The sequence below is a fragment of the Xiphophorus hellerii genome, chromosome 12 (genome assembly GCF_003331165.1).
Source record: "Xiphophorus hellerii strain 12219 chromosome 12, Xiphophorus_hellerii-4.1, whole genome shotgun sequence".
NCBI classification, from domain to species: Eukaryota; Metazoa; Chordata; class Actinopteri; order Cyprinodontiformes; family Poeciliidae; genus Xiphophorus; species Xiphophorus hellerii.
In genome coordinates this window covers 14,922,302-14,949,597 of record NC_045683.1, presented here as the reverse complement: position 1 = coordinate 14,949,597, position 27,296 = coordinate 14,922,302, and the positions used below count along the sequence as shown (strand labels likewise).

The 27,296-nt window shown below is 38.4% G+C and overlaps 1 protein-coding gene across 5 annotated transcripts; it reads right to left on the bottom strand.

The window, feature by feature from the left end:
• Window positions 1-61: 61 nt before the first annotated feature.
• Window positions 62-26,761, bottom strand: nipbla (NIPBL cohesin loading factor a). Of its 5 annotated transcripts, none has more exons than XM_032577641.1 (49): window positions 26,377-26,761; window positions 24,843-24,917; window positions 23,082-23,231; window positions 22,693-22,858; window positions 21,920-22,020; window positions 21,720-21,831; window positions 21,378-21,535; window positions 20,301-20,449; window positions 20,054-20,144; window positions 19,630-19,851; window positions 19,282-19,539; window positions 18,434-19,179; window positions 16,403-16,613; window positions 16,105-16,281; window positions 15,724-15,897; window positions 15,294-15,455; window positions 15,092-15,198; window positions 14,915-15,001; window positions 14,540-14,771; window positions 13,847-13,998; window positions 13,623-13,703; window positions 13,354-13,454; window positions 13,069-13,195; window positions 12,910-12,992; window positions 12,511-12,643; window positions 12,114-12,257; window positions 10,719-10,805; window positions 10,162-10,382; window positions 9,910-10,012; window positions 9,649-9,747; window positions 9,329-9,475; window positions 8,351-8,485; window positions 8,070-8,168; window positions 7,888-7,941; window positions 7,693-7,801; window positions 7,436-7,566; window positions 6,900-7,040; window positions 6,726-6,819; window positions 6,399-6,553; window positions 6,184-6,274; window positions 4,936-5,109; window positions 4,566-4,756; window positions 4,343-4,450; window positions 3,609-3,809; window positions 3,294-3,440; window positions 2,381-2,763; window positions 1,765-1,939; window positions 1,418-1,615; window positions 62-1,335 (listed from the first exon to the last, which is right to left on the bottom strand). In XM_032577641.1, exons 3-49 carry the CDS (start codon window positions 23,143-23,145, stop codon window positions 973-975), a joined length of 7,644 nt encoding a protein of 2,547 aa, XP_032433532.1. In that variant the 5' UTR covers window positions 23,146-23,231; window positions 24,843-24,917; window positions 26,377-26,761; the 3' UTR covers window positions 62-972. The 5 variants fall into 5 exon arrangements, with proteins under 5 accessions (XP_032433532.1, XP_032433534.1, XP_032433535.1 ...); XM_032577643.1 differs by having other exon boundaries at window positions 19,004-19,179; window positions 26,377-26,760; XM_032577644.1 differs by having other exon boundaries at window positions 15,092-15,195; window positions 19,004-19,179; window positions 26,377-26,760.
• Between the last annotated feature and the right edge of the window lie 535 nt (window positions 26,762-27,296).

Genomic DNA, 27,296 nt, shown 5'->3' with positions numbered 1-27,296 from the left:
CAACTCATTCATTATTTTTCATTTGTAAAATGAACTCATATTAACACTTTGAGCAGACAAGTGACAAAGAGAAGTAGAAAATTTATTGCAGTATTTGTTCCACCAAAAGGGTATGAATCCCCTTCCTCGTATTACTAGGGTGACCTAATACAACAAAATCTACATTTACAAAATATCCTCCTGTAATAGGCCACATATACTGCATGCGTAGTTCGAAATAGAATAAATTATATTCAGAGGACTCTGCCATTGTACAGCATGGACAAATAAACGTGAACAAAAATAAAAAATCTTATTTTCTTTTTTACTTTTTTTTCCCAAATATCTAAAAGCTAAAAGGAAAAACCCATCAGGGTGCTAGTCATATAATAAACTCCAAAAACACTTTAATAAGAACATCAAAAAGACTAATTTCCAACATTCACTTAAGGTTTTATTCTTTTTTTTACAGCTTTTTTTGTATTCAGAGATATAAACATTTTAGTTTTTTGTCATGTTAAACTATGGTACAGTGGGAGTAGAAATGAACGACTAGAATCTGCTGCACAACAGCGAAGGAGCTCCCACAACAATGTTGACAAAACATTTCCCTCCAGGTCTCTCTTCTGATAGCCTTCTAAGGGATAATTTGGGTGAATTATTCCTTTAATGCCTTCAGGATTCTATCCTCTGAACATTTACACAAGCAAAACATGAACAGTCCCTCTAATATAAGTCTCGTGTTTTGTGTCATTTTTGCAAGAGTAAGTCATGTAAAAGTATGTAGTGTCAAATATTCTTGCCCTCTTGTGTTCTCTTACAAAAATGAGGAAGAGGGGCTAGGTAGGAATCCAGTGAAGTTTGGCTGTGTTGTTGGAGGTGACAGGTTGAGGAGGAGGAGCAGGAGCAGGGAAGGAGAGGATTTTCATAAAGTAGAAATGGAACAGGGGAACCGAAACAAACAAGAAAATAAAAATAAAAATACAGGAGCCATTAGCTAGCCCCTCCCTCCCGTGCTGCATATAGTGAGCGTAAAGTCTGTACAACTTTGTTGCTCAGTTTGTGGTTGCTGGTCAAGGCAATCTTTTTGTAAATAATGTCCGACTCCTTAATAGTGTCCACCCAAGGCACCAGTTTACGGCCGTCCCTTTTCTTGGCCTCTGCCCAGGGTCCCGAGTAAGAGCCTGCCATCCAGTGGATGGTGTATCCGTTGGGAGTCTTTTGGGTGACTCGAGCTATTTGCGGTCGGTCCTTGTATTTGGGGCAACAGAGGGCGATCACATCCATAGCTTCCACCGTTTCACTCATTCGGCCTGGATCCGAGGGGTCGCCGGCTCGCCTTGACCTTCGAGAGGACTACCAAGGGGAAGAAGTTTTAAAATCATCAGTTTCGGCTCAACAGGAGCTACTAAATATTGTGTGAATCTATCTGTCTCACCCCTGGGGTCCTTTCGTCAATATCACTATCATCGTCATCCGTCTCTGGTCCCGCTTGATAGCGGGGGCTGGGTCCCGACATGGGCCCAGAGCCTCCCAACAGGGCGTTTATGGCTTTGTTTCTGATGTTGGCGCTGGCAGATGCCTCTCCTTCCTCGTCCTCTTCATCTGGATCCAGGTGTTCCATCAGAACCTTGAACTGTGTGCAACAAAGAGACAATTATTTCAAAGACCAGCAACTTAGTAACATCTGGAAACTAGACACAGTTAGAGGACCCTGTCAAAGAGATTGTAGCACAACGTTTTACAAGGATTGATCTGAAACATATCTGCTGCTTTATTACTTACGTCCAGATACTGTTTGACTATCCGCCTTTTTACATCCTCCGTCAGCGTGGCGTTGCTCATGTTGTTGAAGATGAAGTCCAAGGTTTGTCTTGGGTGGAAGTTCACGTTGTTTTTCCTGTTCACTGCTTTATCGTACACCTTAGCTGACTCCGTTGGAGAGTACTTCTGGATTTTACTGTTGAGAGACGGAGAACGCTTGTTGAAATTTCAGGAGCTGAGCGATTCTAACTTTTGCTGAATTACCCAAACATGTAGCATGTGTTCAATTGTAGACTGCTGATGACAACAGAGTCACAAAATGAGTTCACAAATAAACCTGAGGACATTATGGACTCAACATTATGGTGATGGTAAACAGGCCCTCCAAACTCAAGGACTTTAACCTTATTAGAAAGTTGAATTATCATTATGCCAATAAACATTCTTCCATTGACTACTGAAAAGAGCAAAACATTTTTTTGACATTTTGTTGTTAAAATGTAAATAAAAAGTCACAATAATTTTAAGCCTTAGTATATATTTCAATATTTCTAAATCTATTATACCTTTTGACTACATTAAACACGACCCGGCTGAAAATGATGTAGCCTCAACATGAATTCTGACAGAATCTTACCTGTCAGAAAATCCATACAGGTTCTTTAAATGCTGTTTGAGCACGAGGAGAAGCAAGATGCCCTGAACCGCATTGGCGAAGTCCAAGAGGCCAATGGGATTATCTGGCAGAAGCCTCATTACTTTTTCCACATCCTCAACATCCAAATCCTCGAAGTCGGATTCAGAATCGGAGCTGTCTGAGTTTTCAATGGGTCTTCTTGACTTCTTTGGCCGATGCACCACTTCGTCGTCGTTGTCTTCGTTTTCGTCACTGTTGCAGTTTTCCTCTTCATCACTTCTGGAAAAATCGCAGTTCATCTTTCCCTCTTCATCCTCACCATCAGACGTGTTTTTCCACACCTTTACTTTCTTTTCCTTCCGTCTTGGCTCCTTTAGTAGAAGCTGATAAGAAAAAAATACAAACATTTCAAGAAAACCTAAAACCACTAAAAAAAATCTTGTTTTTTTGTCTGTGGGATGTAACATAATTATTGGTCAAAATAAAAACTGCTACATAGAAATGCAGGGCTATTTAAAATATAAATAAAGTTCAACATGACTGTATGATAGATATGTCTGCAATGGGGAAACTTTAAACATGAAACTTGGGGAAAAAAATGACATAAGGAAGGTGGAAGAAAGGAATCAGAGGTGGGACACAGGACTCTAGGACAAAAAGAATATATAGGAAGGACATGAGGTTGTGGAACACAAGCAATTTGGTAAAGAAACAGAATTATATTGAAATACAGAAGGAAAGACTGACCAAAGGGTACTTTAGACAATGGAGTATGGGATAAAGTGTCGAAGAGCAAATATTTTTTAAAACCTTGTTTTCATACTTATGCAGACCTAGAAGACATTGAAATCAAGTTTTTATGCTTTTTCAGACTTCTCTAGATTGTGGAGGAACCCTGATCCTGTCAACTTACTTCTTTAAAGGTTTGCAACAAGTTGCTGCCAGAAACAGACAGTGTGATGTCTATGTGGTGCATGATGAAAAGCGGCTCCTCTTGGCTCTGGTATGGGAAACAAGCCAAGTTGTCGGCGATAAACAGCAGCATGTTTACTTCTGTCTTCTGCAGAACCGCATGAAAACAAGGACAAAACAGATTTAGAGCCTATAACAATTTTACTGCACTGACAAACAACAACTCTTCCTTAAAATAAATGATTACTTGATACGTGATTTATAAGAAAATACCAATTTGCAAAAGGGTCTACAAAGAAGTAGAGGGTGGACTTACAGCACTGTCATCAAAGAGGTTCAGTAGTGAGATGAGGAAGGCCCTCCGATGTTGCCGGTTGCCCCGGATCATCGTGTAGAGGTGGGAGCAGAGAGCTGAGTGTGTCTCATCGTGCCTGAAGCCTCTTACAATGCTTTTACGAGATGAATTGATGGCCTGCTGCAAACTGTACGACATCTTCATCCCTGCAACTGCCTTCATCTGTAATGTTATGGTACAAAAAAAAGAGTTTAAGAGTAGGCAGACATTTCAAACACTTGTTTGTTAGGGTCTAGTAAATCTGGCTGTATTTCTCTTAATACAGCCAGATTGTATAATAATATGTATTATTATACAATATTATACAGTATATGGCTGTATAGATTCCTTTTTCCTATATAGAAAAAAAGGAAACATGCATGTAGAATATGTTGCAAAACATTTCATACTGACAATTCTGGTCTATAAGCAACACGTAAAACAATCAGTTACAAAAATATGTTTTCAAAGAGACAAAGTTTTGCTTTATATCAGAGTAACAATAAAAATATATTTCAAAATGTTAATTATTCCATTAGCAATATTGCAGACTTTGTCTAAGGAAGTCATTAAATAAAATTGGTCGGCTGTACTGTTGCTATGTGTGTGTTTTATTTTTAAATCAGGAAAAAAAACTGTTTGAGTTTGGGTTTTTTTCTTTGCTTAATTTGTTTTTGAATTTAACAGAAAAAAAACCCCATTTAATAGCATCTTACATGGATGAATCCGGTGTATTTCTTGTCAATCTCCACCAGCTGCTGGTCGGCTTTGTTTCTCATGCTGGGCTCTGGGTCTGTTCCCATGGCAATGAGGTAGGGTACACACTGCAAGAACCAAGAAAAATAAAGTTGGTTGACACGACAATGACTGTAACGTAGTTCTGATGGAGACAGTAAACAAAAGAATATCTGTTATTGATTTAGATATTTGATATCTCACCTGTACAGGATGAATGAGACCCTGGTTGAGCGTAAGAGCTATGACATTGAGAGCAAAGTGCCGTACACTGGACTCTGTGTGAAAGAACGCCTCCAACACCTGTTTTAGATACAGCTGCATAATGGAGCTGCTCATCCCTGATGAAATGTCTCCCATCTCTTTCAGATCCTCCTGTTTGGACAGTTTCTTCCCTAAAAAGATACAAAAACATTAGCAATTTTCTCCAAGATGATCGTATGAAACGAGAGCTACTTGAAAAGCCCAGACCACTTTTTCATCACGTGGTTATACGCAAAATACTCTGTAACGAGGTGCAATCCTAAAGTGCTTAAAAAAAAGAGAAGTTATGTCACCAGTAAAATTAACTTACATTCTCGGTCTGCTTCCTGCATCCGTGAGTCTTCTTCTTGCAGGTACGTCTGCAGGTTTTTAAGGACCTGGATTTTGAGGTTGATGGAGGAGGAGGCGTCGGCCAGGATACCATTGTACAAGGATTTCACCTCAGGCACAAACATCTGGCTTGGATGCATAATAACAAGAAAACCTGCAAGAACACAATGTTATATGATTGATTAGAAATTCCTACATAACCTCATTCTATCAATAAATGCAGGCCACATCGACTAATACAATTGGTGGCTTCACCAAATATATGTAAAAAGGAAGAAGGAAAAAGGTCAGGGAGGTTGCCCATAGCAACACTAAAGAGGCTGCAGGAATTTCTGGCAAGTCCTCCCTTTACATATCATGGCAATCTCCTGTATCCTTTGTATGTATAGACTAAGACTTTGAAGATTGAAGAAAAGATTCAAGCTTGACTGAAAAAAAAAAAAAAACTTGGTGGGGACTGTTAGGTCTGATGAAACCAAACATTTTTTGTAGCATAATTCCAGTTGACAAGTTGAGGATCTGGGTTGCTTTCCTTCAGATAGTGCAGTTTTATGTCAAGGTAAATTAAATTATGAATAGTTCCAAATTCCGTTTAGCTGACAACTTTTAGGTGTCTACTACGAAGAAAGAAACTGTGGACAATCACTAACTGTGGACAAATGATATAGACAGAATCTGATGGATTTGGTGATCATTACAAAGTCCTGATGCATGTTGACAGACTCCTAGCAAAGGAGGAGGAAGACTGTTTCTGAAATAACAATAATAATAAAGATTTTTATTATATACAATTATACAACGAGGTTGTTGTCGCTGCTTCCCAACTAATTAAAAGTTTGATTTTCAGTTGAAGTCACCTGACATCTCAACAGAGCTGTATAAACATTTGGAAGCCACTGACTTTTCGTCTGCAGGAGCAGAACAATATTCTGAAAAGATCTTTTGACCAAATAACTTGGCTTGCTATTAATGTAATACGTGTATCTGTGAATGAATAAGCCAGAAACAAACTAAATGTAAATATAACTTAGGTCAGATGGAAATTTGTGGAAGTACTTCCTGAAAAACCCACTCATATTTCTGTCTGATCTAAATTTATGCTAGATGTTAATCCTGGGAACATGAAGCCTTAAAAACACAGAAGAGCTGAGGAAAAGGGAGAAAGAAAAACACCTGCAAACTGGGCAAAGAGATATAGAAAGAATAAAAATAATAATAGTGACTTTACCTAACCCAATGATGGCTTTGGTCTTGACCACCTCATCCTCATGTTTGGTGAAGTACAGCAAGAGCTCAAGAACCTTCTCCTTGATAATGATCTGCACACAGCAAACATGCCAATTAACATATTAGCCAAACCTGAAGTTTCATAGCCTTAATATTACTCAATTAAATCAAAACTCAAACTCAAAGCTTATAATAATGCTAAAGTTGTTGTCCCACCTTGTTGGTGCCCTTAAACTCCTCCAGATCGAAATCAAAATGTCGACCGAGGGCACCCACGGTGAAGAGCGATCGCAGCAGAAAAGGCTTGTTTGCTACTAATGTTGTGCTGTTGGGATCATCTTGATGCTGAATCTTGAATTTGTTAAGTGCACCTGAGGGGAAAAAACATCACAGAATTAAATAAATAAATAATAATAATATTGAAAAGTTAGTGTTTTGTATTTTTTATGTGTAAATGAAAGACCAGACTTGTAAAAAGACAATTTGAATACTCTCTTACACACCACATTTTATGACGGGCATTTTTAAGTAAATATATCTCACCATAGAATTTGTTAAAGCAAGACCACACAAACTTGTAGTTGTGTGTAACTTTGTTTACGACAGCTCCGAGACAACTCACACAGTGCTGGACCACCTAAAATAAGCAGAAATGTCATTATTATTAAACTTGAACTGCAGCATTTGTAAAGCTTGAGAAGAGGCACCGTCACACACCGTCATGCCGTATTTGATGATGAGCTTCATAAGGTCTTCTTCAATGGTGGCAAGAAAAGTTTCACTTGGGTGCTCCATTAAGGGGACCACTAACTCCAAGATCTTCGCCACATTGCAGATAACCATGAAGTCGTTGGCAGTCTGCAGGGATAACAAATGAGACATTTTACCAAGAGAATCTGTTATATCTCAAATAACTGTTCACGGAAGTGGCACCACTTCAGGACAGACATGTTGCAGGTGCATCTCAAAAAACATGGTGCATAAATATAAATAAATAAAAAAAACCAAAACAAAGTCACTGTCTCAGAAAATCTGACTACTGGTGACAGTAATCACTAACAACCTGGCTGGTGAAGCAAATGTGTTGAAGCAAATCACTGACTAAATCTGTTGCTGTAATCACTTCAGCATAAATAAACTCCAACACACAACTACTTTAGCCCAAAAATCACTGTAGTGTGTGCTATAGGTTTAAATATCTTATACAGCACAATTAATTGATGGTGCAGTGGAAAACAAATAACAGAACGTACGTTACACTTTGTGGTCAGATAAGGTTGCATGGTCATGGCATGTTTGACCATGAGCTGCGCTCTGATCTTGCTGAACAAGTATAAGGTGGTGATGCATGCCACAAGCCGTGTTGAGTTTACTCCTTTGTTTTCTGCAGAAAAAAAAACAGGAAATAAAAAAAACACGGTCATTACTTTGTTCTGAAAACAGCCAAACGTTATACCAAGTTTCTGTATAACATCAACCATTTGGATTCTATAAGGAAAAACTTGTATACCTGCTAGAGACTCTTCATATTTAAGGATGTGCTCAACCAGATTGTCGACTAGTTGAACACAGGCCTTTTTAGCTGGTTTATATGAAGCATCCTCTTCAGATTTAAGAAGCTGGAAGGAAAAGACACAATGGTTAGTTTTACAAGACTTTGACTATCAATTACAACAAAATTACCAGCCACAAAAATTATACTCACATTCTGCAGAAGCTGCTCAAACCAGTCATAACCAGTGTCTCTACAAGCAGCAACCTAAAAGGATCAGAAATATAAAAAATATACAAGGTTCACTCTGAAACTAAAATGAGTAGAATAGAGATAAAGTCTTGCATAAACAACATTCTATGACTACATACAAATCAAAAGGCAGCTAAACTTACAACATCAGTGATGTTGAGAATCTTTCTGGTCATGGTTTCCTTGTCATGTGCTGGAGTTGGAGTGAACCACAGCTTCTGGAACGTCTCATTCACCAGTTTCTGCACAGAAGAATTGTTAAATATATTTTATGTTCTTAACAAATTATTGTTCTGTTAAAACAGAACAATTCAAAGAAAAGAAATGTCTAAATGTTGACAAAATAGATTTATAGTTTTTTCATTAAGAATAGAGGAAACAAAAAAAAAGAAGAAAAAAAAAAGATGATAAAAGATGGAGGTACCTTGATGCCTTCTTCATCGTTGACCCTGCGGATCATCTTCACACACATCTCAGTGATCTTACTGAAGGTTGGTTGCTCCAGACAGATGTCTCTGAGAATCTTGATTACCCGCTTTCTTACACTGATACCGGTGTCCTGTACATCAAAAATGATTTATTGTATTATAAAAGCAAATATATTTACTGTTCTGTAAAGTATTACACTAAAAACAAGCTGTTTCAAATTAAATAGATGCATAAAGAGCAAGAGCACTGTTTCACCAACAGATGGCAGTATTAGACAGTAACAACAAGTGAACTTTGCATGAACCCTTCTTCACATTTCCATGACAACCAGACCAACAATGTCCATATGTTCACTTGCCAGATGCAAAGTTCAAGACACTAATGTTTTAATTTCTTTTCAATACAGATGGTTTAAATAATCCAAACCAAAAGAGAGAGGTTCTTCGCTAATCCTGTTGTTTCAAACCACTTCATTTTATTCATGCAGCAAGAAATAGTTGGCATTAATTAACCATTTTGCAAGTGTCAGCTAATACCTGCAGCACTTATTCATGTGATTACTTTGACATTTTGTGACCAATAAGCTATTTTACGGGAGCTTTTAAGAGCAAAAAGCAGAACTCACAAAAAATACAAGGAAAACTACAACAAAATGTGCATATACCAGAAATTACATCCTACACAGTAAACCATCTAAAAGGTGTACACTCAAATGATTACAGCTCAATGTTTGGCAAGATTAAAATGACAGAAGCTGCAGGCATGAACCATATCGTCAGTCTCATCTTCTCTTCAATCTAAAGTCTCACCCCTGATGTTGCCAACATGAAAGAATGTACATATTTGGCCTGCAGGCAACAGTTGTTTAAGTATTTAGACACTATAACTTCTGTTCCTATATGTACTAACAGGTTCAGCAACTCCCATAACTTTCTGCTCTACACAATCCTACATAATTGAACAAACAACTTACCAATATCCTCTCTATGAGCATATCATAGTACTGCTCAGTGAGTTGGGGTCTGCTGAGCACGAACTTGCCCAGCAGCTCTACAGCTGCCTCTCTCACACTGGTGGAGTTATCCATCAAACGGCCATGAACGCCTCGCTGCATGTCAGACTACAAAAAAAGGAAAATAAAAGCACAAGTTTAGCAGTGTAATAGAAATTTATTTCAATAATGATCAGATATAAATAAAAGGGTATGTTTACAATAAAAAAAAAATTAAAAAAAATTGCACAAAATAGAACCATTGAGACATGTTCGTCACTAATATTCGTACGCTCACGTACCCTGGCCAGAATGCTGGGGTCTACAGCCACAACCTCCGACAAACACTTCATGGCTTTAGTCCTTACAGCGATGGCACTTTCCCCAAGAACTCGCAAAATCTATTGAACAAGAAAATAAAGCATGAATAAATAACATATAACTTCCCATAGAAAAACTGTTTTATAGATTACTCTGACAAAAAAAAAAAAAAAAAAAACATGACATGTTTCAACTACTAACATTTACTTTAACTGAACAGATGTTCAGATAACTCATCTTACCTGTGTTAAATAAATATCAAAGCTCTGGGCAAACGGCCTCATGGAGGCCAAATAACGCACGATTAGACAGGAGTCTTCATAGTCCACAGTGTCTGAGTTCATTCTGTAGAGAGGGAACAAATACAAGGTTATAATTAAATCATTCTAACAGTGTATCATATGACGGAAAAAGATCAACGAGTCTATTAATGCACACATCAACAATCAGATTAGACAAAGACTTTACTATGGAGCACAATGTGAAATCCTTACTTCAGCGTGGCGAAATGGGCTGGTGTCGTCTTAATGATGTTACGCAGGAACTTCTTGCGTTTCTCTGCGCGCTGCATAATTTCACCAGTTGTTTCCAACTCCTTCGCATGCTGGGGTCCGTCTGATGAGTCCTCATCCTTTGGATTCTGGTTCCTCATGGACTTCTCAGCCTCGGTTGTGGCGTCACGGAACCACTGGGCAATGTAGAACTTTCTGGCAAACTATCACATAAACACAAAGTTTTAGATCAGGCTCATTTGACAAAAAGTATTTTTCTTAGACTGAAGTACTTATAAATTGTAATAATTCAAAAAACAATGCATGAAAATACAAAGAATCTATAATTAGCATAGCTTTCAATACATTAAAAATCAAATGTTTGTTGAACAAAACACAACATGAACTAACTAAGTAAAAGATTTGAGTGAGCATTCATTTAAAGAGAGGGATTTTTACATGGATTGCATTTAAAATAATGATATAAAAAAATCAGTGTGTTGTTCACTGTGCAAAAATGTTTTGATCTCAACACTTTAATAAGCCTAATGTTAACTCACCACCAGAGAAGGATCCGTCTCAGCATTTTCTTCCATATAGTCCAGTAAAGCTTTCTGCAGCTGCTGCGTCTCATCAGTCCCTGGAGACTAGACAGTCACAGAGACAGATTAGACTCAAATCCATCAAAAAAAGACAGGATGTAAACAGCAATCAGTAAGCAATATCTTACCTACAGTAGGTAACTCTCTTTGCAATTTTATTTGGTATTAATCCAGACTCAAAGACATTGATACATATTATTTAGAGGTATTTAATGAACCTTTAAACCGGCATCATGTTTGCATTATGTGGTAATCCACAAAAAAAGTTTAGTATTATTTATTCACAGGGAAAATGGAAGGGTAAAGGTAGTGCACCATCAACAATCTTCCCATCTGAGAATATGCACAGCAAATTTCTTCATAACTGTCTGAAGCAGATATAATGCTGAGTAAAGTAACCCGTCACTCTTTGCATTTCCTGTTTACTGCACAATTCACATCAGAAGATCATCAGTAGTGCACAATCTCCAACTACTGCTGCCTATTGACATTATACTTACCCTCTTTGTTAATAACCATCTGATGCAAGTGGAACAGGATTTTAAAGGCTCATGAAAAAGTTCATTAAAAAGCTGAAATTTTTTAAAGAGTGCAGCGGAAATCTGGTTTAGAACAGGGACAAACTCAGACTAGCTGCTTGCTTCAGCCTTTAGGACCAGCTGACCTGGGTTTATTTTACATTTATGCTATATGAAAATGCCAATCTGCTACAGGAAAGACATTAACTGCTTACAACCTTCCAATAAGACTTCACTTTAAAATTCCAGGTGAAAAACAAAGCGACAGTCATAGTTCACATTAAAGCCAGATGCTTGTAAAATCACTGATCACCTTTATGGCACATACCTCCGACTCTACAACAGCTCTGAGGTTGACCTCTGAAATTAGACATGAAAGTCTGCAGCAGATTTTTTATCTTACTTAATTCACAAAGGGAGGCTACATGAATTTTCCAAGCACATCCACTACCAACCACTACCTCCCAAACACACCCATTTATAGGAAATATAATAATACATTTAGGTAGAGAAGACCTACTTTGTTATTATTTTAAAATGTGCAGAAATAATTTAACCTGTGAAATGTTTTAGGTTTCAAGATGGGTAACAGTTTAACTGACATGAGAGTTCTTGACTTAACATTATGTTTTACAAACCAGAACCTCCCCCTGAAAGATCACTTTTGACCAAGTCAAATAAGAACAAAATGACTCAGATTGTCAACTCAAGCACATAGGTGCAAGACTGTGAATCAAAATAACCACCCATTGGCAATTACTAATTCAACAGGATTAATCATTAGCCAGTTTCAGTTTCATGGTTGAACACTGGATGCGATGACAAAGTTTTCTACCGCTTGTAGGATGCGATCGATAGATCTCTGGTCCATCCTGCTAGTGACAGCGTCCTTCCTGAGTCTGGCAGCCACTGTGCCTAGGTAGTCCAGAGATGCTACTCTCAGAGCCATTTCTGTCTGCTTATTACTGAACTGGTGTACCTGATGGGGATAAAACAGAGAAGTAGAAAAAAAATACCTTAACAACAAAGCAATGCAAATTGCAATGATGACTTATTTACATGTGTATGGAAAATTATTATTTCATTGAAACATGCAGGACAAAGCTAATTATCTGAACAAAGCATGAGGGAGGATTTATTTTCAAAGGTACTAAGTGGTTTCAACCAATCTCACACTAGCACTCATGCACAGATTTAAATATCTTCAGTTTCAAATAGTTCTCCACACTAACCAACAGTCTTCCAAGAAGACTGAGCAACAGCTCTGCTGCAGGCCACTCTGGTTTGTTTACAGTTGATAGCAGGTCCTGGACAAAGTTTTCAAATAACGGTCGGTAGTCTTCTTCTCCCTGCTTGCTGCCACATCTGATACAAAAAATAACAAAGGCAAAGGATAAGAATAATTATTTATAAAACGAACAGAGCAGAAAAAGTTGATTCATAAAACAAAAGTGATTGAAAAATGAAATGTACTTCAGAAGGCTTGGTTAATTGCTTAATAAATGGTTAATGTAGTACCAGAAGGCTTAAAGATTCATCTAGTCACCATAATAATAATAATAAAAAATAATAATTGAACTTAAATATTTGTTGCAAAAGTACAACATAAAGGGTGGAAACAATCATTTTACTTTTTGAGGAAGACTGAAAGGAAGTTTTGCGCTGTCCGCATAGCCGTCTCATACGAGTTGGTTATCAGGACGTCCTGATCCACCTTAAAACAAAAAAGATTAATCAGAAAATAAGTTTCCCACATGGGAAGAAGGTTTTTGATCCGTTTGCTCTCCCACCTTGTCGTACTCTTCAAAAACATCCTTGTCGCTAGGGAGATGGACCACACACTGGATCAGCTGCAGCACCAGAGCGGTCACCATCTGGATGTACATCGGTTCTCCATCCTGGTCTGAGCTGTTCAGCCTAGCAAAAAAGAGACAGCACATTGAGTTGGCCGTCACCATGGGCAACGAGCGATTCCAGATCTCAAGAAAAATTATACATTTCATTTTTGTTCCCCTTTGGTGCCTACAACAGTTTATTTTCACATGTCAATGAGAACAAATGTTTACTCAAGCTACCTGAAATTCCTCAGGGAGCGCTTGCTGGTGGGTAACCTGGCCAAAGAAGTAAAGATCTCTTCCAAAATAAGCTGCCGATGCTTCTCATAACGTGAGAAAACCTGCAACACAAAGAAATGATTTACAAATCTCCGGTTTTGCAGAACAGTAGAAACAAAAATCAGACATGGTTAAAAAATAAATCACATGTCAAATCTAATAATGAGGTACTTCTATGTATTATTTGAAATGACTCAAACCAATTAATTTTTTTCCCTTTAAAGACTCACCGCTGTCACAAGCTTAATGGCACACAACTGCAGCTCACTAACATTCTCCACAAAAAATGGAGTTATTCCCATAGAGGAAACCTGCAAGACAAGTTAAAAAAATAAAAAATCAATAAAATATATATTTTGTAATTTAATGCAATTGATACCAAGCTGAACAGCAGATTAAAACATTATAGGTCTTTTTTTTTTTTTTTTACATATATATATATATATTTTTTAACCTGTAGGATGGTTGTGTCCGTAAGAAGCTGGATTTCTAGAAGCTCTGAAATGTTGCTGACGATGTCACAAACTTTGTTGTACAACATCACAATTACACGTTGTTTGTGTGTTGAGCATTTGGCACGCTTTGCCTTGGAGCTCAACATCCCACCTGGATGGGAAAAGAAAAATGTTTATTATTGACAAAGAAGTCAAGTAAAAAGATTATTTTTCTATAATATTTTCTTGTGTGCACATAGGAAGACAGCTAGTAGCACCACAAATAAAATATTTGAATAAAATGTAAGAAGAATCCATAAATTGTCTGAATGACCACAGCATTCAGAGCATCAACACTTTCAGCAACAAGGGAACCCTTTTGGGGATGGTTTTTCTCCCACGTTTGCTTCCATGACAGGAAGCAGAGCCAAATCAGACAACGAACCTCACCTGAAAACAGCTGTTGAGTTGCACCTTTACAGAAGCTTTGGAGTAACTTAACATAAATAATGGGTAATTGCTGTGGCAAAATGAATTTTACAGCTTTCTTGTCAAAAAAATTTGATTAATCTTTGAAGCCAGCAAAGATAATAATTCATAATTTATTTGCCTAGACTTTGAAAAACCCAAATCATTTAGATAAGCTTCAAATAGGCCACGCCATTAACAGACCTCTGCTTTAGAATCTGATGGTGTTCTGTGACAATATTCACCTCCATGTGGGTCCACTCTGTAGACAGGATCGTACTGTGGATAAAGTGTGTTCTGAAGGTGAAACTTGGTGTATTGTAGCACGCGCTCAATAACATCCTCTATGTACACAGCCTTTGGCATGTGTGTTGAGGTCATGATGTTAAGTGCTGTCAAACAGGCGTCGGCGGACTTTGTGACTCTCTCCATTATCAAGTCTCTCCAGAGCCTTTCTTCACTTTCAGCATCGTGGTCCTGAGGGGAGATTTTTTTTTTTTGCAGAAAGCTTAATTATTCACTATGAGGACAATAAAATTTTGTAGTTGATGTTCTAATATTTTCTGTAAAATCACTGCTAACTTAGTAATAAAGCAGACAATTTGAGGGAAAGCACTCACATGGTTTAACAAGGTAGAGAGCTTGGATCCATCCTGGATATTCTTTTCAAGGATATTCAGAAGCTTCACCAATTTATCTGATGGGATCTACAGAAACACATAGGCCACTTAGACCAAGGTCTGAAAAATCACACATAAATATGGGTCTACATACAGATATTACACAATCTACTCTACCTTGCTGGTGATGCTCATGGCCTTAATTTTGGCAGACTCACTGCCAAGCTCATTCAGCTGGTGTTTACCAAGCAACAGTTCCTGAGGTATCTCGTCATCATCTGCTGCTTAGAAAAAGCAAACAGGAAAAGAGGTTTGATCAAATTCAAAACGGAACTTAAGTGTTTTTGCAAACACAATGTAAACCGATGCTGATAATTACCCATGGTAGTGAAATCCACATCCTCCAGATTTTCTAGTATGTTGTCAATGCTTGCCAAGAATCTCTTGAATGTGGATGAGTCCATTAGCTCTTCTTGGGTTAGCTTAGGTTCGTATGCTTTTCGTTTCTTCTGCTTCTCTTTCATCTTCATTTTTCTGGCAACTGAATATGGAAAAACATTTTTTTCTGAGAAAATATTCTGTGTGGACCAGATATAAACACTTTAATATGTTAGCATTATCTTAATTTTCTATTTGCTTTCATAAAAAAAAAAACATTTTTCCGTGTAAGAAAAAAATTATTTCAATGTAATCTATCAAAGCAGTTAGTATTAACTTTAAAAACCTTATTTTGTAAGTTTTTTAAAGTGCATATTTATGCAACACAGATCTTTAAAAAAAAAAAAAATCTTTCAATTAATTTTTCATACTTTCACTCATGCTGGGTGGAGGCGAATCTTCCTCGGAGGAGTCGCGGTAGCGGCTACCTGAGCCTCGCCGACCTTCTCGGTTCCCACTCTTTCGGTGATCTCCGGAACCCCGTCGTTCCCTCTCTTCAAACTCCCAGGATCTGTCTTTCTCTCTTTTGTGACGCTTCCTTGCTGCTGCAAAGAACAAACATGACATCATTATCACAATTTTCCTAATATTAATGTGTTCTAAGCATGGCTTGGAGACTATTTGCAGCCATCAGAAGCATTTTCTAGCATAAAACACCATAGGTTTAACCCTGATAATCTCTAATGATCTACTGAATAAAACATCTTAATATTCCTTAAAAGAAATCTCTCAAGAAAGATCATTTTACTCACACTCTCCATTGGCATCATAGTCTTCATCTGAGCTGACTTCAGCATATTTGGGCCTCTCGTTTACTGTACTCCGTTTCCTCTTGTTCATCTTTACCCTTTCATACATTGGCATGGTTGACTCAATTTCTTCCAGTAATTCTGGGGGAAGCTCCCTTAAAACCTCTGGGTCCATACCACCTAAATATGTGACAGTATTACCTTAAGTTAATAAATAACTTTAATGAGGAGTAGAAGAAAAGGCAGCTAAAAAAATGTAAACATATTTAAAATAGTGCAAAATGTGTCTGGAGTTTCTTACTTTTCCCCGACTTTCCTGAGAACCGGTTCTTCCCAGACTTGCTGTGCCGAATGATTCTCTGAATCTGGTCGACTGAGAGCTTTTTTAACACCACCACAGGCTTGGGTCGCTTCTCAAAGTCCTTCACCAAACCTAGCCTCTCTAGTTTCACCTTAGGCTGGCTCCACCTTTGACTTTCAGTTGATCCGCTGTTCTCCCGATCACGATTAATCTACAAGGAAGGAAGAAAAAAAAAGGGAGAGAAAAAAAATGGTGTCAAGTTTGAGTAACTTTGAGCATGTTTATATAATTTTAAGACAGCTGAATCTGACAAAATAAAAATAAAACAATGATTCAAACTGACAATGTTTGTGATTTTGATGTTAAGTCCCAGAAACCCAGGAGCAAATACATAAGGAGATATTCCACTTTCTCATGATTTAGGTTAACGTTCAACAATGTGGGATAATGGTAGAAAATGATCCAACAACAAACAAATCATTGCCACAAAACCCAAACAAAGCAAGATGTAGAAATTTGTCTTTTTAAATCTTTGATATCTTGTCCACTGAATTTAAAGCGCTGACTAAAAAAAGATGTCAAAATGAAAATGACTGACGTTGACCAACTCCAGTACACAAAAAAAAATTTTGTTCAGTGAAACATGCTTTGAATGTAGAAGATTCTGACTTTTTCAGAGTATAGCAAAAAAAATGCTGTAAAATATGCAACTGATATTTAAGGCTTAAAAAATATATAAAAGCAGGAGCTCAACAATAAATCAAACCATAATCATTAACCCAATGTCAATGTCTGCAATAAAGCATTCACCAATTAGTGGTTGGTTATGATATTTGAAGTATCATGCATTCACACGCTGCATGGCAATGATGTGATTGGTCTATCACAATGTTTGCAGCAGCCCTTCATATAAACTACATGCATGATTTTAGTAACTCTGAAGCCAAAACTAACGGTATACTGTAGGAAATTTACAATGATGAAAAACAAAGAAAATATGACCTGCTGATTAGCTAGATAAAAGCAGTCAAATACATTTTTCCCTCATTCATAAGACTAAAGCAGACAGTCATAGTTTGAATCAAAAGGAGGAGGTTCTGGCTCTGATTGGTTGTCTCTTACTAAGCTGTATGTTTCTGCAGATGGCAGTAGGACCACAGGGAAGAACGAGGCAGAGGAGCTCAACTTTTTCACAGATTTGTCTCATCCTATACTGTCATGACATACGCTACATTCACGCTGCAGCCTGAAGTGACCTAAATCGAAAATGATCATTCAGGCTTGCAGTGTGAACATAAACACAGTGACTGATATCAATGTCCGATATTAATATTGCTGTTAGATAGCCAATATTTACCAGTATTAAATACATTTCTCCACCTTTTCAGCACATCGAAACAAAAACGATCACACCACTGCTTCTTTGCTTCAGTTACACTCCCCACAATCTTGCACTGAATCTCTATCACTGTTACATGGCAAAACAAGGTCACATAACTAACCTCCTTCCCATCTGGAAACAAAAGGACAGAAGATGGAAATACATATCTACTTTTAATATCGGCCCCATTTTATTTATCGGACCAACACTTGTGTCTTAAAAAATTACTAATATTGGTCAATACCAATGTCAGTGTCAATATATCGTGCATCCCTCCTATATCCATTCATCAATCTATATCAATAGGTAAGAGTTGACCAAGAGATTTTGCTTTACAAGCCAGATTTCAGAAAACAGTTAGCCACAGTGGAAGAAGTCCTTGATGTATTTGCGTTTTTATGTCCACCAACTACTTCTATCTGTATACAAACTTAAAAAAATATCTGAGTTTAACAGATGGTTAGGTCTGAGTTAATGTGTTAACAAAATTTAAAAACTAAAATCAGAATTTAAAAAAAAAAAAAAACTTAAAATGGGAAAACAAAACTCAAGAGTGAGCAGGGGAATGATTTGGTTTTGTGAGATTGCAGGCAGTGACAGCTGAATGATTGGTAGGCGAATATATATTTGGTTTGGTCAGCCCAGATCACCTTGGGGATCTGGAAGTTCTTCAGTGCTCCGGTATGCCCTCCAAGGAGCTGAGCAGGGAAAGAATCTGGAATTTTAGCACCAGTGGAAGAAGAGGCCGCTTTGGATCCGTCTTGTTTACCGCTGCTCCGACCGGGCTCTCCGGCGGCCTGGAAGCCAGACCGATCTCGATCGCTCCTGGAGCGGGAATCAGGGGACCGCCTGTCTCTACTGCTGGTCTCGCTTCGATGCCTCCTATCCCTGTCGGACTCGCGGTCCCGGTCTCGGCCGTGTTCCGCTCGGTTCGAGGGCTTTGGTAACTCTCCGCGTCGATCTGACGACTTCTCGTGGTGTCGGTGCTTGGATGACTCCCGACCTTCTCTCCTGCTGTCGTGTTTATCAACCCTGTTTTTGATGACCTCCGGTCGCCCGTCGGGTTTCAACCGCAAAGCTGTGTCAGAACCTTCCACTGCTGCCGGCCCGCTTGCTGGTTCTTCAGGCCAGCGTTGGGCTTCAAGGGCAGGAATAGGGGCAGCCAGACAGGGGTCGAGCTGGCCGTCAGCTCTCCCTGCCTGCTGGAGGTCGATGCTCACCATGAGGGGAGGGCGACTGGCACCGTTTCCAGCTGCAGTGGCCTCTTGTGGGGTCAGTTTGCCTGCATTGGCCCCTCCTGTGGATCCACTCCCCGGGGCACCAGTGGGGGCCCCTGGTCCTCCTGCTCCAGGCTCAAGAGGAAATGAGTCCTGTTTTCTCTTCTTAAGTGGCTTGTCTATACAAAGATAAACATTAAAAAAATCAATACCAATTCGATTCAATATATTTTTCATTAACAATATTGTGATATAAAAATGAAGACATCTTAAAACCACACCTTTGTCTTGAACTTCTTTTGAACACTTTTCACTGGCTGCCTCCCGTTCAATCCTTTCAATTTCAGCCAGAGCATCAAGCTCCGCCTCATCATAAGGTGAACTAGGGGGCTGAAGACCACCAGCTCCACCAGTCTGTTGCAGGATCTGCTGCTGCTGCAGTCTGGCTGCCAAATTAGGCTGAAGAACTGGAACTTGCTGAAAACCCAGCTCTGCCTCAATATTGTCAGAGTTCTGATCCATGCCTGGCCCAGCATCACCTAACAAATAAGTAAAACACAATGAGTTCAAACAAGCAAAAAAATAAAACAACAACTATATTCAAGTACAGATTATTAATAGACTAATACCTGATGGATCGGATTCACTTGACTTAACCCTGGATAGCTTGAGGGTGAGTTTGGTCGAGTCCTTGTTAGGAGAGCTAACAATATCATACATGTCTTTCTCCTCTTTCACTGTGGGAGTTTTCTTCCTCTGCTGAAGATGCTGCTTCTGGTCATGTCCGCCTTCCCTGGGCGATGACGCATAGGGAGGCGGCGACTGGAGAATCAGCGGTGGGCGAGAACCCGCTACAAACGAGCAGTAACACAGGGAAGCTCATTTTTAAAGAATGAAATCCACCTTCCATTCAATAAAACAACCTCCGCCAGTGCTACCGAGGTTTAAGCCTTTACACATTCATTAAATACTAATTGTGAAGTTTGACGCTGATTAATAAAGTAGTCAAAGTTCTAGGATTGTATTGCCTCTTTACTCTCCAAGAGCCCTTACGTTTGGGTGTTCCCTCACTTGACGTTGGAGAGCAGCCCGACTGAGGAGACCTCAGCTGGAAAGAAGGATTCCTCATGGCTGAATCACCTTCCTGCAAAACAACATTGAGTGATCCATTTACATTAGACATTGGCTTACAAGTTTTCAAAAAGTGCAAATAATGTGAATATACTGTAAAGTGCAAATCTAAACAATCCAAACAATTAAATTAAATCCACAATTTAGGAGTACAATTTGTCAGGCATACCTCATTTCCCAGCCGCTGCACAATATTCATGTAGTCGTCCGTACCGTGCCTGTCTGAATGGTGATTGGGAGCATTAGATAGCTGCCCTGATACTTTGCCTTCTTGGATATTCCGTATCCCACCTGGCACCATTGGGCTCGCCACTGAAGCTGAATATATAAAGAACAAAAATGAGCACATTTCTATTTCCTGCATAATCTGTCACAGGATTAAATTTAAGATTATGACAAATTTATGCATCTGGCGAATTTACCTGAGCATCAATATTTATTGTAAACATGTTTGATTTTATTGTAAGAACAGATTTAATAAAATCTAGCAAAATGTCCAACTCATTATAGTTTAAATAAAAAAGTGTATTGCACTTATTGTGCAATACACCTATTTATTCTATCTTATTGTAAACCTTTCTTTGGTTTGAGTTGAAAACCAGTCTTGGTTTCTAATTCTTACCATTATGCTCACTGAATTACAAACAACTCAGTAAAACTGTTTAAATTAAAGATCTACAACCTTAAAGTTAGAAATAATTGTTCATCAGTCTTAAAATAGTAAAATTCTCAAACAACATTTTAAATAATAAAATCCTACAATTAAAAAGGTGGGAAAGGAACTAAAATTATTTGACATAAATCACAAGAACAATCTAAAAGCTGCCTCAGGTTATGTAAATAACAGTCTTAAATGTGAATCATTAATGAGAAAATGTCCAAATTATGACTAACATTTTAAATACGCATTTAAAAAAACAGGAGAGTTACTTTAAAAATATGATTAGTTTGAAAATGCATTTTAAGTTTAGAATCTCCAACAATGATAATGTCTGTCTGACATAACTGACTAGATACTGAAATACAAAATTTTAAGTTTAAAAAGTTAAGTATTTAAAATTTAAATTTTGTTTTCCACATGTTTCAGATGGCCTAAAATAAAAATACAAATATTTTAACAGTGACTGACTTATGCAGTTTGAAGTTTAAACAATTGTTCTTTTAATGATAAAATGCAAACAAGCATTTTTCACAAATCAAATTTCCACATTCCACTGCCCACATGCACGCACAAGAACATGCTTACACATTTGTTGGTGTTGGTTGTAGCTGGGCGGTTGTTGATGGGGATACTGCTGTATGTAACCCGGTGCAGGGCTCTGAGGAGTGTAGGGGCTGGGCACGGGACTGTTCTGCTGACCTATGTACCGACTACTGGAACCCGACTGCGGTCCCACAAACCGGCTGGATACAATGAAGAGCAGCAGACGGAAAATTGGAAAATAAAAAAGACAAAGAAGAATAGTCAAATTAATGAAACTATTTTATGTGATGTGCTATTTTGTATAGAGATTAAACAACAGTCCTTGTAACGCTATTTTTCAAGATTGAACCGATAATGACAGGTTCATTTTGCAATTAAACCCACCTTGATGGATTGGGAGAAATTGCAGCCGGTTGGAAGTTTGCAGACTGTGCAGGGCTGTGCATGGAGTTTTGGGTGATCTTAAAAGGTGGTACCATTGGTTGCTGCATAACATCTGTTTTTTAAAAAATTATAATATTGTTGTTAAAATCATAAACAATAAAAATAATATTACATTACAATTTCATTTTTTTTTTCCATACTTTTCTCCCTGAAGATGCCAGGGTTCCTGGCCAGCATGGTCTGCAGCAACAGTGGTGCGTCTCCCTCTGGCTCATCGCTACCCAGGTTATCCTTCAGTTCTCTGAAATGTTGCATTAATATCAGACAAGGTTCAAGTAAAACTGGCGTGTGGGAAAATTAATAGTAACATGCAAAAAATTTAAATTGACTGCTCACAGATTTGAAAACAAAGTAAGGGAATTTTACCAAAAGCAAACATCTAAAAATGTATATACCTTTCTAGTCCTGTCCAAAGCTCTAGTTGTTCCATTTTAATGTTAATGGAAAATATTTAACAACATAATAAAATTATAAAGTTAAATCTGGACAAGCTGATGACCAGATCATACACTGGGATGTATAAGTTATTGTATAAAAATGTAACACATTCAACAGTTAAACAGAAAAATAATTTTAACCACAGAGATACTGAAGGTTCTTATGCAATATTTGCATCCTGCAAATTTAGCAGCAGTGAAGCCATTAGCATCTGTTTGTATCATCTCTGTTAAGTGTCATAACTCCATTGAAAATAAAATTGTTTCTTACATATGTTAATTGGCAGCATAACAAAATGAAGCAAACATCTTTACAAACCAGAAGCAGAATCTAGTCTCATCCTGTCATGGCATCTCAACTTTCAAGCTATTTTATTTAAATGTGAACCTCTCCCAGAAACAGGCTTCTTCCAGTTTTCATATCACTATTTTCATGATGTAACAATATTTGAGGTCAAATCATTTTATACACTCACATGTGCTCTGTGGAGACCTGGTTAAGGCCATGGGCTAGTTGGGAGGCCAGATTCTCATCCCGACACCCCAGTAGACGGTTAACTTCCTCTGCTATCCTCGAGTTGAACAAGAGGCTCTTAGTGGTGGTGGCAGGTAGAGGGGAAGGAAGCGGCAGCTGGTTCAACACTGGGAAGAGAGACAAAATTATTTCAAAGACAATACGAAGACAGAAAAGGAATAAAGAGCCCTACAGGGCATGCAGCTTTATTGAAACAATGTAGAGAGAAAAAGGGGTTAAAAACAGACAGCATAAAGTCAAAACCGAAAATTTTGTTCAAACAGAAAACTTCTTCTTCACATGGCCGCACAAACTTTGACAGGCGTTTGGTATACAGTGTGGGGTACTTACAGTCTGTGAGGCTAGCGATCCCAGCAAGAGTGGTGATGGGAACATGGGGCATATCCCCATTCATGCTGAAGGTGAGGGCGGGGGAGTGTGTTGATACACAGGTATATCAGGGGGTCGACGGACAACACCCGTCCTCACATCTCCTGGCACCTTGAAGAGGATGTGGTTAGAGTGAGAAAGAGACAAAAACAGAAATCAGCAAGGAGCAGGAGAGTACACATTTATTAGCAAAATAGAAATAGATTTCCAAAGCAGTTGTGGCTACTTAAAACAATTACCAATGTATTGTAAAGTAATACCTGTCTGACCATTGACTGATAAAACATCTTTATGAATAGCGACGGTAGTAAATATTTTCATCTTCTGATTGATAAGCATGTAAACTGTAGAGGCCTGTTACTTTTATAAGAAAACATTAAAAAACAACTACAGAGAACAAAATTTAGATTTTAAGTTTACAAAATAATCTATAGCATAATATTTGACCTTAAAAAGAACATGTCTCTGTATTGGTAAATACTTGCTTTTATTGTTGTTTGTTTTCATTCTATAATTGTGATTTTGTTGGCATTTACCTGAGAAAATTAAAGTTGTTCTTCAAATGGCTCATGTTTTTGTTTGTGTTACTAATATGGGATTTTAGACTAATTAGCGCAAAATTAGATGAACAAACACAATGTCCACACTTTTTATTGTTACCACAGAAAACCCACTCCATGTATGAAAAACAGATGCAAACAAAACAAATGCAAGTAAAACAACCCAATCTTACTTTTACGGATGCAGCTTCTTGGTAGGTACAGAAGTACATAAGCGTTTTCACATATTATAACGTAATCTTCTTAACGTTCACTGTGTTTTGATAATAAGATAAGTTATATGCAAAACATTGATATGAACAACATATAGCTCAGCAGATTTGTACACATTTGCATGTCTAATATAGAAATTAATTAACAGCTCTGGATAAATTAGATCCCCTTGTTACACCTGTAAATTATTTTTGCCTCATAGATTTTCCCTACTTTTTTGGTAGAGCTGCATGGCATAAGAAAAACATAGGATTTGCAATAATTCTTGATCAATGTCTCAATGATGACATGTCTTGTGACAAACAAAAAACTGATGCTTAACAATGTTAATGTCTAATTCAAGTTCTGTTGCAGACACAGAACCCAGATAGTCATTTTTTTGCAGCTACTGAAAAAAATATATTAAATATTTTCACCTTAATTAACAGCATGTTTTTATTCAACATGTTATATCTGGCTACATATGCTGTTATGAGAGTAAAATGACTTACTTTTGGTAATGTAAAAAAAAAGTTTCATTAGTGCAATGCCTTGCTAAAACATTGCCTGCAGCATTAGACAACAAGAATCGCAAAATGCATTGTTGGTATGCAGTGCATAAATGCATGGTAATTATGCAGGAAATACTTATTGCATTGAGCTGTTCTGTGTAATACTAAAATTGTATACAGTTATTGTGCCATAAGGAAACACCTGCGATATACTGTCAAAACCTAGCCTCAGGTAATTTACGTAAGAGGTAAGATAACGGCAGAGGAAAAGCAATCACAAATTTGTGAATATTTAATGCATGCTTCAAAGGTTCGTGAGCTATTTACCATATTATGTATGATGCAAACATTTGCCTAATAAATGACTAAATAAATTACAAGCTAGTATGTGCATGCATACTTCAGGCAGTCTCAATAGTGACATGGCTGACATATCTGATACAACATGACAATAATACCTTTTTAAAGAATCTCGTGCAGTCTCCGGTAGACTCACTGACATCTCAGATAAAATGTCCTGCACCTTCAGACTCCTAAACGGAAAGCATTCGTGTCAGACTTTCATCCGTCGTCAAATTGCACTTCATTCTTCACTGGGACAATAACATGCAAAACAACAACATAGCCTGCACCACTTCACATGCACTTATCCTTTGCAGTGACATCGTTCTTGCTGTAGTACAACCTTTGAGCCTGGAATGCAAACCCGTGCAGCGCTGTTAACCTCAATGTGGCACCCTATATCAATAACTTCTGAGGAAAGTTTTACGTATAACTGAAGCCATATAAACCCATCACCGCCCCCAGACGGAGACGAGCGTACGACTGAGATCACACACACTTCAGTTTACTCTGAGCAGAGTCTTGCTGTGCATAAGCTAACTGTAACGGAGGGTCAACAGACGGATAATGCGAACTGTACATTAGTAGGTGTAAGCGTCAGCATGCTCAGTCTGTGTGGTTTTCCCCTGCACGCAGGGGCTTGGCTCTAGGCTGACAGCTGTGAGACTGACAGGCAGGAGGCAGCACAAAGGAACAGATGCACTGTGATGGTGGCGGCAGCAGTAGGGAGGGGGGGCTGCATCCTCCAGAAGCAAACAGTTACAATTCGCCTCTTGCAAACTAAGTAGCTGAAAACCATGCTCTGCAGTTTTCGTTCACAACAAAAACAAACTCCAACGGAAAAGCAGTCACAGCTTAGACAAAGTAGGCTGCACTCAGTCAAAACCTCCCCAATCAGACTCGTATCCAAAGCCACCACTAGCATAGTAAAAGGGTTCAAAAGAAAACAACACCACAAAATGTAAAATAATCTATGCTAACTTCAACCTCGCGTTAGCATCTATTTTAACATTTATATTTATACTAAATAGCCCAGCTAAAGCTCCATATAGTCCTATAAAAACGACCGTCGTTAAACTGCCTAGAAGTTCTTGACTGTTTGGATCTTATACGCAAAGCCTGAAGCTACAGTAAAGCGAAAAAACACCATCTACGGCAGCAGTAACATCAGCTAAAAACAATTGTCGTGTTTTATTACCTAGCTAGTTAGGCTAACTAGCTCTAACTGTTTTTTAGTTGGCTTCCAAGGCTGTTACTTATTTAAATAGAAGGGGAACCCGATTCTTAATATTACAAATATAAGGAAGCGCTGGTCGCGGGTTGTTAAATGTTGGCCTATTTTCACTGAGCTCGGAGGAAAAAAGTGATGGGTTTGAAAGTACATGTACAGGCAACTGTGGGGATTGCAATTCCGTGGCAACGGCCCAATCCTCGGGCTCGACAAATGACATCCAGTGAGGGCCGTGCGCCTCGGCAGAGCAAAAACACACCTAGCTAGCTTGGCTAGCTAGTTAGTAGCTTCCGTTACCTCCCGGTCAACGATTAACGACGCCGTAGGTGGTCTTGCAATAGAACAATTATTAACATCATTTTAAATAATTGCAGTCCCTAAGTGTTCTAAATAAGCATAAACTGCGCGCTAGCATTTACCTTCGGATGTTGCGTTCAAAGGGTGGGCAATGTTTTAGCTGGGTTTGTGTCCGTATCTCTAGCTCCCCCTTTCTTCTCTCTCGCGGCTCCTCCAGAAGGAACTCGACTGGCTCGCCAGCTAGCCGACGAGCTAGCCTGCTAGCTATCAACAATAATCCGGGTCGGACCGATTCGTTCTTCTTCCGTCAGTCGAGGGTGAATGTTTCAACGTATAATCATGGGGAAACATTCGTTCTTCGGAGTTTCAGTCGGTCTGCGCCGACGTAAACAAAGTTGGTAGCCAATTTCGACCGTAAATGAGAAAAATGACGATTTTTGCGATCATCCAGAGGCTCTCCTCTCGTAGAACAAAATGCCGACCGGAAGTTCTGTCGTCTGACTGACCAAAGATCTCAGGAGTGACTCCCTCCATCGGCGCCAAACAAAATGCCATGTAGCTTTACATACATCATCCACTAGGAGGCAATGTAGGACAAGTTTATCTTCCCTGACTCAATGTATCTATTGACACTAATAAAATAAAGCACCTGTTTGAATTTAACTAACGAAATTAATGAAACAGTTGATATTAATTTAATTTGGTTGGGGTTTTAATTATTATTTCAAATTAAAAATTACGTAAGTTTTACAGGTATAGTAAAATAAGTTTTAATAAATGATGCAAATTGCAACCAATTTTTGGAATACACTTGTGCAACAAAATCAAATAAATTCTACCCCATTTGAGATATCCATCCATTCATTTTCTAATGGGTGCTGGTGCCTAACGTTCCGGGCGAGAGCAACACAGAGTCAGACAGGACAAACCTAGGGAGAATTAGAGAGACCAATTAACCTAACAGTCATGTTTTAGGACTGTGGGAGGAAGCCGGAGTACCCAGAGAGAACCCACGCATGCACAGGGAGACTCCGTGCAGGAA

Excerpts from the sequence above, each read along its gene's own strand:
- nipbla (XM_032577641.1), bottom strand. The coding sequence starts at position 23,145 with ATGAATGGGGATATGCCCCATGTTCCCATCACCACTCTTGCTGGGATC. Across the intron at positions 6,275-6,398 it reads AGTTTAAGGGCACCAACAAG|ATCATTATCAAGGAGAAGGT; the intron begins GTGGGACAACAA and ends TGCTGTGTGCAG. Across the intron at positions 3,810-4,342 it reads AATACACCGGATTCATCCAT|ATGAAGGCAGTTGCAGGGAT; the intron begins GTAAGATGCTAT and ends ATAACATTACAG.